The sequence below is a fragment of the Dermacentor variabilis genome, chromosome 8 (genome assembly GCF_050947875.1).
Source record: "Dermacentor variabilis isolate Ectoservices chromosome 8, ASM5094787v1, whole genome shotgun sequence".
Classification (NCBI taxonomy): Eukaryota; Metazoa; Arthropoda; class Arachnida; order Ixodida; family Ixodidae; genus Dermacentor; species Dermacentor variabilis.
Genome location: NC_134575.1, coordinates 215531 through 228629, shown reverse-complemented (window position 1 = coordinate 228629; position 13099 = coordinate 215531). Strand labels below are relative to the sequence as shown.

Genomic DNA, 13099 nt, shown 5'->3' with positions numbered 1-13099 from the left:
ACATGTCCACACACGTCTTTACGGCACCGTTTTTGGTCATCGGACAGAACTTTTGGAACAACCTTCGCACAAATCTTCCTCATTTCTAATTCGTCCCTTAAAATGTGCCGAACAGCTTCCCTATCCAAGTTAACCAACTGCGCCACTGCACGAACACTTAATCTTCGGTCACCATGGATCACATCACAAACTTTGGCAATGTTTTGGTCTGTAATCGCTTACCTTGGGCGCCCAGCACGTTCATCATCTTCCACACTGTCCCTTCCCCCTGAAAACCGCTTATACCATTCAAACACATGGGCACGAGACAAAGTTTCATCTCCATAAGCCTCGGTTAACATTTGAAATGTTTCTGTGGCTGATTTCTTAAGTTTCACAAGAAACTTGATGTTGATTCGCTGTTCAGTTTTTCCATCAGACATTTTTCGGCCGAAGGCAGTTGCACGTGTTCACTCAGTGACGCAGCACTTCCAACTGGCGTGACTGGTTCCGTCGAAACTGGGCGCATGAAAAGAGGAGGTGTGTGGGATGACGTAAGCAAAACAGTTGTTGCCAACTCCAATCTTTTTTCAAGCTACACACTTAGTCTCGTTTCTTTTGTGTCACACCTCGTATGTGTGTATGCCTTAGTGGAATGGACAATAAACATCAAATGTTATCTGAAATTTCACTGGGCACTGGCTAAACCCGATGGTTTCTTACCTGTGTGATCTTGTGCACCATCAAGATGCAATGCCTACAATGCCACTGGCAATGTTCCCAATCACGCCAGCATTGTGAGACACCTAATAGCTACCAGGGTGCTTTTTCTTCTACCAAACAGTGCCCCGTGTGCTGTGTCATGCCATGTCACACCCACATATAGTTGGAACACTGTCCGAGGAGTTTGAGCACAATGCTAAACATTCACTTTTTGCTTCACCCTTTTAGCAAAACTGCCACATTCTTTCAGCTTTAAAGTTTTCTTATGAGAAACTAACTTCATGCTGCATTCATAGCTTTGTATGTTGTTGTATGCACCACTGCTTCACTTTCATGATAGACATTGATATTGTTATTTGCAGTACGACCAATAGTGACTTTTGTTCTTCTGTTGCAGACGCTTGGTGCGGGAATTCCCATCATAGCCTTGCTGTCAATTCTAGAATCAGTGGCCATTGCAAAGGCATTCGGTGAGCCAAGATTGTGTTATCTAAAAACAATTTCATAATGTGTCTTTCGATTGTTGCCGAGCGTCAAGAATATAGCAGAGCATTTGTGATTTTGTTAGTGTTAAAAACTACCACCACTTTCTTTTTCAGCAAAGGGCAAGTGCCTTGATTCAACCCAGGAGATGCTTGCCATAGGTATGTGTGCATTTTTATCATTGTGTGGTAACTACGAAGTTTGAGATTGGTGTTTTGAAGTCTTTTATTGCTAAGCAACTTTGAAAAAGGTTTATATCTAATGCCCGTTCAGTGGGCATGGGAGCAGCGATACGATGTGGTTCACCGTCTTTCGTTTTTTCATCCTTCAGGTTAGTCCAGTCTCATCCAAGCGTTCAAATTATATATTCCTCGTTATGCTCCCTTGCCCACAAGTGCTGTTAGAAAATGTATGCCAGTGTTATTGTGTGCTCAAATTGCTTTTGTCCGGAGATGTTGAATTAAACCCTGGCCCTGGCCATAGCACTCGTACCAACCCTCAAAACCCGACGCCCAAATCTGACATGGGTGCCATACTTGCCCTTCTAGAGGATCTAAGAACCCGCTCAACAAACATTGAACAAGGGCAGGTCGAAATATTGAACTCGGTTAAGTCTATTACATGCAGTCAAGAGGAACTAGACGTGAAGGTTACTGATATTTCAAACCGGCTTATAAATGTTGAGACCAAACTTGCGGCTTTTGAATCCGTCCGTCAGGACCTTAATGCTCTCAAGTCAACTGCTGAACGACTAGCCAATGAAAATTATTCATTAAGGGCCCGAATGAACGACCTGGAAGATAGATCCCGTAGAGATAACCTCTTATTTTTCGGTATATCTGAAGGCACCGAAAGCACTGAAACATGGTTGCAGTCAGAGGAAAAAATTGTGAATATAATACAGCAAAAAATGTCAATTACCCTTTCTAGTACCGATATCGTCCAGGCCCACCAAATCGGCATTGCAGAGTCTACGAAAACGTTGGTGAAATTTTCCAACTACAAAACAAAGAAAATGCTAATAAACGCTCAGTCTAAACTCAAAGATTCAGATGTTTCTATGTCTGAAGATTTTTGTCCATCTACAGGACATGCCAGAAAAAAACTGGTGGAATTCGCGAAGGCAACGGCGCCTAACATGCGCTTCAAACTGAGGCACGTAAGGTTATTCTTAAACAAGAAATGCTATACCTATTGTGCTGAAAGTGATAGCGTTTGTGAACAAACTAGCGTGTATGCTACTACTTCACGTGTTGATCCCAGTGCCACAGGTGGTTCTGATGATTCGAGATAGCTGGCTGGGCGCCTTCATCCGCGTGCGCAGCCGATCTCTGGAATTTCATTGCTGTTCACAAATATACGCAGTGTTGTTCGCAATCGCGATGACCTTTCCTGTGCCACCGACACCACATCGATTGACATTATTGTCCTAACGGAAACATGACTGAATGATCTGTTAGAAGCACAGAAATCCTCGCTACCCAAAAGCAGTATTCCATATTTCGCTGTGATCGCGCAGTCACACGTGGTGGCGGTGTTCTGGTCACTGTCTCTGATCACCTCGATAGCCTTCACATTGATATTCCTATGACACTAGAGTTTTTATGTGTGCAGATCACGACTGAATATCAAAAACTTCTATTGTGTGCATGCTACCATTCGCCCTCTACTGGGATTGGTTTTTCCAGCGACCTTCATGACGCGCTGAGCGCTGTGTGTGCGAAATTTCCAAATATTCCTGTTTTTTTATTTGGTGATTTTAATTTCCCTAATATTAAATGGTCTAGCACTTCGTATACCACTATCATCTCTTTGTCAGAATCATCTAATTTTGTAAATCTTTGTTCCGACTTTTGTTTAACTCAGGTAATAACGCAGCCTACGAGGGTCACATCTTCAACATCCAATGTATTAGACTTGTTGCTAACAACGGCCCCTGATGCTGTTTCCAATATTACCTATTTATCAGGTATAAGCGATCATTCTTTATTACCTGTCATGTTGAACTTCCCTGCTCGAACGTCGCATAACAATATAAAAGTAATATATGATTATGTTAAAGGAAATTACACTGCAATCAATAAAGCACTTGAAAACTTCCTTGACGAATTTCTGGCAAACTTCAACGAAAGATCCGTAAATACCAATTGGCAACTTTTCAGAAATAAGCTTTGTGAATTGGTCGACTTGTATATTCCTCGAAAAAAGCTTTTAACTAACTGCCATTATCCATGGTACAACTGCTCATTAAAACGTCTGGCAAACAAAAAAAGGAGGCTTTTCCGCAAAGCCAAGTCTTCTGGAAAGCGTGAGCACTGGTCAGCACTAAAAAAAACTGTTACCAGTTACAAGAAGTCTTTGAAGGAATCGTGCGACGTTGCCAACGTTTTTAACAAGCAATCCAAAAAAATTTTGGAGTAGTGTCAATAAACGAGAGCAGTCACTTATATCCCTCGTTGACCCTCAGTCAAACCCTATTTCAAGCACTGACGTCGCTGAGATCCTTAACGAGACCTTTAGTGCAGCTTTTTCAAGTACCGTAACTGACATTACTGATGTTAGAGACTATGCATGTAACATAAGCTTTCCAATGGACCCTGTCAGGTTTAGTTATGACGGAATTATCAACATAATTAACAATTTGAAAATCTCCTCTTCTTGCAGGCCTGATAACATTAACACCAAAGTCCTGAAGAATACTAAAGTGTACTCTGCAATTTTTTTACTGAAGATATGTGAGCAATCGCTTGAAACAGGAGATATACCGCACGAATGGAAACTGGCTAAAGTGATTCCACTCCATAAATCCGGCGATAGGCATACACCCTCCAATTATGGTCCCATATCATTAACTTCCATTTCATGTAAAATCATGGAGCATATAATATTTTCTCAATTATCTGGTTTTCTTGAATCATTTTCGTTTTTCACGCCTACACAACATGGTTTCAGGAAGCAGTTTTCCTGTGAAACACAGTTATTACCTTTCACAACAAGATTTATTCCATTCTTGATGAAGGTTCACTGGTCGACGTCATCTTCTTAGATTTTTGCAGGGCTTTCGATAAAGTGTCCCATAGTCTGGTGTTGTATAAGCTTGCTCATCTTCATATCAACCCGAATGTTCTAGCACGGATTCGTTGTTTTTTATCTAATCGCTCGCTGTTTGTCCACGTTAACAGTTTTCAATCATCTTCAATGCCAGTTACGTCTGGGGTACCACAAGGATCGGTACTCAGACCCTTGTTATTCCTTGTGTACATTAATGATCTGCCTAACAATATAAAATCTTCGATCAAACTATTTGCAGATGATTGCGTACTATACCGTGAAATTAAAAACACTAATTATGTCCACTTATTGCAAGCAGATCTTAATTGCATTACTGACTAGTGTACTAAATGGAAAATGGTTTTAAACGCATCAAAATGCAAATCCATGCACTTTTGACGTCAAGGCGTCTCGCCACCAGCCTCTCACAGCATCAACAATGCTTCGTTAGCCCCGGTTACGTTGTATAAATACTTCGGTGTACATCTGACATCAGATTTATCCTGGAACCAGCATATCACCTACATTACTGGAAACGTGAACCGCATGCTCGGTTACATAAAAAGAAACTTTTCCAATGTGCCCATTTCAGTCAAACTCCTTCTTTATAAAGCACTCATTCGTTCAAAGCTTGAATACGCCGCGTCAATATGGGACCCTCAAGCTAAGTCACTTATATCTGTGTTGGAAGCTGTTCAGAACCGTGCCGCTCGTTTTATCCTTCACAACTATGACCGCACATCAAGTGTCACACTAATGAAAAACACTTTGTCACTATCATTACTTTCATTGCGCAGAAAAATTTCACGACTCTGTCTTTCTTTTTAAGATCTACAATCTGAATCCTGTTTTGAAAAACGCTTTGCTCCTTCCACCCACCTGTTTCATCGCGCATTGACCATTCACGCAAAGTGGGCGTTCCACCTTGTCACACTACCGCTCGCTTAACTTATTTCATTGCAACTACGTCATCCAAGTGGAATCACTTGCCAGCAGATGTGGCACTTGCCGACGATCTTGAGCATTTTAAGAATAAGTGTCTGCATTTCTTCATGACATGTGTGCCCTTCGTTTCGTGGTCCCTCACGAACTCTGTGTTGCTGATTTCTAGTTTGCCTTGTTAGTTCTTGTTTTCTCTTCTCATTTTTTTAGCTTTTCATGGATGTGCACAATTGCTGAAATCTGTGAAATCTGTAAAACTCAGTGCAGTGAGCTATGTAAGGCTATGTATGCAATGCTATGCTATAATGCAATGATATGTAATGCTGTGACCCGTGAATGTATTTACATTTCTTGTTATCTGTGTTATTTTATGTCTTGTTCCACTCCCCTCAATAATGCCCGCAGGGCCATGAGGGTATTTGAAATAAATAAATAAATAAATAAATATTTTAAGGCATTTATTATACCTTCAGTGCCAAAGACACTATTAAAGGGATTACATAGGATGCAGGAAATCAACTAGAAACAAGACGGTGAGCTAAACATGTGCTAACTCTACAACATTAGCTAATGTTTCTTTGTAATCATAGTTATTATAGATGCACAGTAAGCTGAGTGAGCTGGTGTGAGTTGGTTTTCATGATGCATAGTTATTAAAAGTTGAAAGATTTGCAAAAGGGAAGTTGCTTTCTTGAGATATGTGTAATATACAGTCAATGTCTGATTTTTCAGGCTCCCTAGGGGCCGCGAAATCGTTAAAAAAATCAGGCAGTCCGAAAAAATTGAATGCATGCCTTTTACTGCCTCTAAGGGCTTAAATCGCCATAGGCACATCCAGAATGGCTCTGAAGGCTTGCCAGTACACTTATTAGGTGTATTGCTGCTCGTACTGTGACAGGAGACGGTGGGTGCATGTGTGTATAATTAAGGAACACATGCTGTGTCCATGACAATCCACCTTTTTCACAGCGCGATGGCGCATGTGCCCTGCCCTAGCGGATTAGTCATGAAATGTTTTGGAAGGGACACGTGCACGGCCGCACGGCCTGAAATCAAGGGCAAGTCCCCTGAAAAAAAAATGTGTCCGGACGCACACTGCAGCAAACACTCATCCCGTGTGCCGCGTTGGAACCCCACTGGTAGCTCGATCTAAGTCTGTGCACTGCTGAAAACGTGCGTAGGTAAGACTGGAACTCCACTTTAAAACAGAAAATGGCCAGGGCTTCTTCCAGACAGCACCATGAACTACGTAGTTATAACCTTGCATTGATGGCTCATGAGTTTATCAAAAAGCCCCTGCGTTACGCATGGGCAACACTTCAAAAACGTCATGTTGCTACCGAAGTCTTCTTGCAGCGTCGGCCTTGTTTTGCTGTATAGCGCGGTAACACTGGGTTGATATGAGACCGACAAGATGCTGATGCCAACGGACCAAATTTTCAGTGCAGTGTGTCGCTGAGATCATTTTATCATAACAGACTGATAACAACGCAACCGACGAGCATGAGTTGTCGTAGCATGACAGGCTTTCTTGTCGACGGCACCAACAAAATCATCGTGCCAACCATAATCGTTCGACTGAACCCCAGGCGATCAGCCGTCGAATTGTTAATGCGTTAATGTTGATGTTAATGTGATAACCATTGGCCCTTCACTTGTATATGGGATTATTCATACTCAACATGCCAAAACATGGCTTCAAAGTTGAAATGCACAAGCTTCAGACCTTTCAAGCTCTGCACATGAAGTTTGAGCCAGTGTTAACCCTGTTTAGCAAAGGTTGGGTTAGGCCTGGCTGTGTTCAGGTCCACCCGCTACTGGTGGACCTGAACTTAAACATAAGCAGTTAGGATGAGGAAGGTGGACCTGAACATAAACATCAGCAGTTAGGATGAAGTGAACTACTCTCATAGTTCACTTGTGACCATACGGCGATTTGATATCAACTACTCTTCGCACGGCACATACACAACAAGCGGCAAGTGGTGACACGGTGCTGTGACAATATCTGTACGTTTCCGTTCCCAGAAACTGCCAGTTGCATTCACTACGTACATGGGTGGGTCTGCATACATTGTTATGCTGACACATTTCTTAATTTCAGAAAAGCACTGTTTACCTCGGCATCAAATGCGAAACATGAGACAGTTTATTTGGTACAGCAGCATAAACAACCGCCTCACTCGGTTACCAACGGTGTCATCGATGGCATCTGCATTTTCAGTCGCACCACTGCCAGAATGTTTTACATGCGTGGTTGCTTAGTGGCTGTATTGGCTTAGTGGCTGTGATGTCGGGCTGCTAAGCACGAGGTCATGGGATTGAATCCTGGCCATGGCGGCCGCATTTCGATGGGGGCAAAATACAGAAAGAGCCGTGTACTTAGATTTAGGTGCACATTGAAGAACCCCAGGTGGTACAAATTTCCAGAGTCCCCCACTACGGTGTGCCTCATAATCAGAAAGTGGTTTTGGCACTTAAAAGCCGACAATTGAATTTTAATCCGCATTTTCGTGAGAGAACTACATGGCGTATGAATGAGTGCTTATGCCAAGCATAGTTTCTCTAAATACTTTATGGAACGCACAAACTGTAAGTATGATGAAGTTAAAGAAAAGCAAGAAACAGTAATAACAGCCCGTAATATATGGCTTAAAAGCACTTGTTGGGCTAGTTGGTAGTTGTTCATTATGAAATATAGATATGCCAAATAAACGGACACACACAAGAGAAGAGAATGGGACAGTGTGCCCTGTCCCGTTCTCTTCTCTTGTGTGTGTCCGTTTATTTGGCATTCTTATATTTTATAATGAATGTAATATATGGGTCTGGATCATAGTTACTGTTGTTCAAGTGGATCAGCTGCTCAAATTGACTCGTCCCAGGGTTGAACAATGCGGCTCATGTGCGCAGATATGCAAGTTTTGCTAAGTTTTCACATTATTTCACATCAGCAATGCACTGTTTCTACAATATTCTAAACTAACAATGATCTGTGGCTGTAGATATCAATGTAAATAAATGCACTACTTTGGCAAATCCGACACCGCGGAAGGCTGCGCTCGAAGACGTCTTGAATATGGAAAATGTCTAAAGAATGTGTAAAAGGAATACATAAAGCTAGGTGCAAGAGCCGACATCAGCGACCACAAACTCTGAGGCAGCCATGTCGGCAGACGGAACATAGCGTGCCTTTATCAGCCGCGCTGTTAGCAGAACAGCACACTCAGGCCTGCTCACCCAGTGGTTGGTGAGTGCTACATGACTTCCAGAAATGACATGCTGCCCCGAGGAGGCCATTAATAATAAATTGAGATCCACGAAATGCACAACCTATGCAGACTCAATATGGCACAGGTACACAAATCAACCAGCGAAGGCCCCGGCACCCTTCTAAGTCATCTCCAGCGGCGTGCGATAGAGGGCAGCACAGGAACATGAAAAAGGCGGATTGCCTCATTCCACTTTTGATATACTTCTCCTCAATGCTTTGCGTATGCTTCATAACACTGTTGTGTTGAGGCAAAGCTGTCTTTCAGGAACCGGCATTATGCAACGCATCATGCTTTCTAAGCCTCGAAGCTATTGGCGAGGATTACAAGGGCGGAGTCAGCGCCATTGCTAAAAGCGGCAAATTGGTTTAATTAAAAGCACAGCACGGAACAGCAATAAGTTTGCTAGCGAGTGTCGAGGTAGCTGGGCCTAGTGTTGCCACGGTGGTGGCCATAGGGTTTTATACAATAATTGCTAGAGGGAACTCTAGTGCTAGTGCCTGAGGGAGCTGCAATGGAAGCCGTTGACCCAGCATGGGAGTTATGGGATACATGGATTTGCCTAAACTTCATCCTTCTGGCTTCAAATGGCTTCGTGACTTTGTAAACTTGTCATCTTCACCAGTGCACTGTATAATAAACAAATAAACATTATTAAAATTGTCCGACAGCAGGATTCGAACACAGGACCTCTAGCACAGAAGCCTGATGTTGAAACCATTACACCACGGATGCATGCATTGACAAGCAATGTGAAATGCCCTTTTGAATTTATCACGGGCATGCCAGTGCCTTGAGATGCTTGGCACGTTTTGATTTGGCCACCTCGACAAGCTCAATCGTAGCAATTATTAGCGATCGTACATGTTTGCAGCGCCTTCTTCACTTCAAAGAGTGTAGATTTCTCTGAAATGTACAACAATGAAGGCATATAAAGCGTAATAAACAAAGCCACAAGAACGTCTGAATCCACAAGCACGAAGATCAGACAAATGCATGTACTTCCCATCATTCCATTGGTGGGTCAACGACTGCAGCGCCAGAGTTCTGTTCAGTACATTGTGAGAAACTCTATGGTGGTGGCTATGGCTGCAACAAATCTGCATGCGAGAGCGCCTGTTTGAGGTGGCCAGATAATCAAAATGGCAGCGGTCAACGGCTTCGATCAATGCCGTTTCGGACATGCGGTCATGGCAGAAAGTCCGGAAAATCGGATGGCGAAGGGTTTATGCATCCACAATTTCTGATGTTCTTATGCACTGACTCTATAGGGCACTGTAGCGGTGCCATGAAGTCATCCGAAAAATCAGGTGTTCGGAAAATCGGTCGTTGACTGTATTCTTAAAAATGACAGCAACAGCATTTTGTGTTAAATTATAGGTTGCATGAAGACTATTGCTTGAATTTAGGGTACCAACTGAAGGAACCAATTTGTTCTCTGTTTCTTGTAGTTTATTTTCCAAGTAGCAAAGAGGTACATTGATGTTGCTATATGTGTTTTAAAAAATAAATGTTTGAAACCATAAGTTATATGTGCTTGCACTATGCTAACACAGCCAAATCTCAATAAAACCAACATCAATGCAATGAACTACATCTAAAGTAGTTCTCACAAATATCAATGCAGGGTGTCTACCCACTGGGAAAACCTGGAAAACCAGGAATTCTCAGCGATTTTGAGTAGTCTGGAAAAACTCAGGGAAACTCAGGGAATTTGTGCCTCTATCAGGAAAAATTAACTAATTTTATTGAAAGGGTCAAAAGTCGCGGTAATGCTGGCTTGAGTAACAGGCAGGAATCGTAATGAATAGTCTTTGACGCCCCGTCGGCGGCGGCAGGAGCTGTCAGTGCACAGTCAACGACCGACTTTCCGGATTCCCAATAATTTGGACGGCTTCGTGGCACCACTACGTAGCCCATAGAGTCAATGTATTAGAACATCTGAAATTCCGGATGCAAGAACTCTTCACCGTCCGATTTTCTGGACATTTTGCTGTGACCACAGGTCCGAAATGGCAATAATCAAAGCCATCACCGCTGCCATTTTGATTACCTCATCGCCTCAACCGGCACTGTCGCACGCAGATCCGCTGGCAGCCGTAGCCACCATTGTGGAAACGCTAGGCCTAGCTGCTTTGACGTTCGCTATGAAGCTTCTTGGCGCTGGGTGCTGCGTTTTTTTGCTGAAAGAATTCGCTGCTGTCAGCAATGGCATGGACTCTGCCCTTGTGGTACTCGTGATTGGCTTAGAAGCTTATAAAGCACGGTGCGTTACGAAATGCTGGTGCCCGCAAGTCAGCTTCGCCTCTGTACAGAAATGTTACTTGGTGAAGCATAAGCAGAAATATTGCAATGAAGCATAACAAGCGTGAGAAAGGGCTATTGCCACGGGACACAGTGCGTATCCCTTAATTATACATGCATGCACACGGTATTTCCTGTCACAGTATGAGCACCAATATGCCTAATAAGTGTACCGACAAGTTTGCAGAGCATTTTCGAATGTGCCTGTGACGGATTGAGCCCTTAATGGCAGTAAATGGCATGCATTTATTTTTTCCAACTGGCCGATTTTTCTGATGTTTTTGCGGCCTCTAGGGAGACCAAAAATGGCACGTTGACTGTACAACTGACCAAGAGGATGCTTCAAATTGTCCGTGGAGCGAACGCATGGTGGAAGGAGGAGGAGAACAGAAAGGACCAATGCACCGAGGAATTAATGGGAAAAGAAGCGTGCCGCCACCTCTTTGAAGGAGCTTGAGATCAAAAAACAAAGTGTTGGCTGATGCCGAGATGCAGATGTCCCTCATCCAAACCAAAATAAACTCTTTAAAGCAGGGAAACACAACACTGAGGCATCATGCGTGGGCTAAGAGTATGTCAGGACAGTTGAGGTTGACTTACGAGCTGTTCAGAGAGAATCTCAATTGTGACAAAGTTCGGGCGTCATACCACTAAGCTTGCTATCAGTTGATAGAAATATCTCATATTCGAAAATATTTGCTTCTGTATGCATCTCCTTTCTTTTTGTATTTGAGAATGTCTGACTCGATTTGCAATTTATTTCGAAGACATTTTATTTGCTGTGCATTTTACTAACCCCTCCCTTCTGCTCTTTTTTTGAATAACATAAACACTACTCCTTAGTATTCAAATTCGATTGAGTCAGTTCTTTTAAAAAAATTTTTTCATATGCTTACTAAAGAGTGACAGCATCAGGCGATATAGTTCCAGCCCGTCTTGACATAAAACATAGTTCTGCATTACTCAGGGAATTTTGCAAAGGCACTCAGGGAAAACCTGGAAAACTCAGGGAATTTGGAAATGTCAACTTGGTAGACAACCTCCAAAATGTCTAACAAATATCTTGAGTTGGGAAACAAGTACCTCCAATTTGAGAAAGGAAATTTATTGTATCTGAGCCACAGTGGACTCTGGGCATCACTGAGGCCCCCTTATCATTATCAACAGGCCAGAGCATCTCGTCTTCAGTGTCATCCAAGCCACAGCTACCACAGTCCTACAGCATCCAGTTATGCGTCGACCGGATTGGTTTATGCCTTACAGCAATTTTTAATGCCACAGTAAATAGTCACTATTGCAATTTTGTTCTTCTACTCAATTCTAATGTGCCTATACCTTTTAGTGAATTTTTCCACAAAAAGTAAGTAACTTGGTAAATGCAGTACTATAATCGTATAACTGTAGTGACAAATACGCGTGCCAGCAGAAGACGAAGCAGAAGGTGGTTGTTGTTAGTGCCTGAGCTCACTCCCCTCGGCCGTTGCCTGTCTCTCTCTCCATTAATATAAAATGCTGAGCGCATCTAAACGCGTACTATCAATTTGTGGAGCGTGCTGGTTCCATTTTTCATCCTGGAACTCCATACCTGGACCCCCAGCCCCAGCCCAGCCCCAGCCCCAGCCTTGGCAATGCCTACCGACGTGTCGCAGCAAGGTGCTGCCGCACCACCGGTAGTCGCTTGCTCAGGAGTACTGAGACAGCGAGACCCAGTCATCTTTAACGGCAACGACGAGCACGACGTCGAGGACTGGCTCAGTTTGTATGAGCGGGTTAGCGCCCACAATAAGTGGGATGACGGCGACAAACTGAGCAACGTCAACTTTTACCTGGTGGGCGTGGCGCAGCTGTGGTTCCACAACCACGAAGCTGATATTGCCAGCTGGTTTTCCTTTAAAAACTAGCTTCGCAGAAGTCTTCGGCCAACCCGCTGTTCGCAAGCTCCGTGCAGAACAGCGCTTACACGGTAGCGCCCAGCAATGCGGCAAGAACTACATGTCCTACATTGAGGATATTGCCAACCTCTGCCGTCGTATCGATCCTGCTATGTCTGAAGCAGATAAAATCAGACATATCATGAAGGGGATCGAGGACGACGCCTTCCAGATGTTCATTGCCAAAAATCCCCAAACTGTCACAGACGTCATTCAGTACTGCCAGAGCTATGACGAATTGTGGAAACAGTGAATTTCTACACGCCTCCCGAGCTCTGACATGGCCAAAATGTCAGCATTAACTGTGGCCGTCGTTTCTACTGACACCACGATGTTAATGCAGCAAATCCAGCAGTTTGTCCGAGAAGAAGTGGCCCGACAGTTGTTTCTTGTTCCCTGCATCCTGGAGTCCGC

The 13099-nt window shown here is 43.4% G+C and overlaps 1 protein-coding gene across 11 annotated transcripts in view; it reads left to right on the top strand.

Moving 5' to 3' along the window:
• The window catches only part of LOC142589514 (sodium-independent sulfate anion transporter-like), a 562847-nt gene that overhangs the window by 453224 nt on the left and 96524 nt on the right, over nt 1-13099 (top strand). For all 11 annotated transcript variants that reach the window (XR_012829867.1, XR_012829865.1, XR_012829863.1 and 8 more), the window contains exons 9-10: nt 1100-1172; nt 1302-1346. Coding sequence is in view for 3 of the 11 variants with exons in the window: in XM_075700919.1 (XP_075557034.1) it covers nt 1100-1172; nt 1302-1346 (118 nt within the window). In the remaining 8 variants the exon portion in view is untranslated. The remainder of the gene's footprint in view (nt 1-1099; nt 1173-1301; nt 1347-13099) is intronic.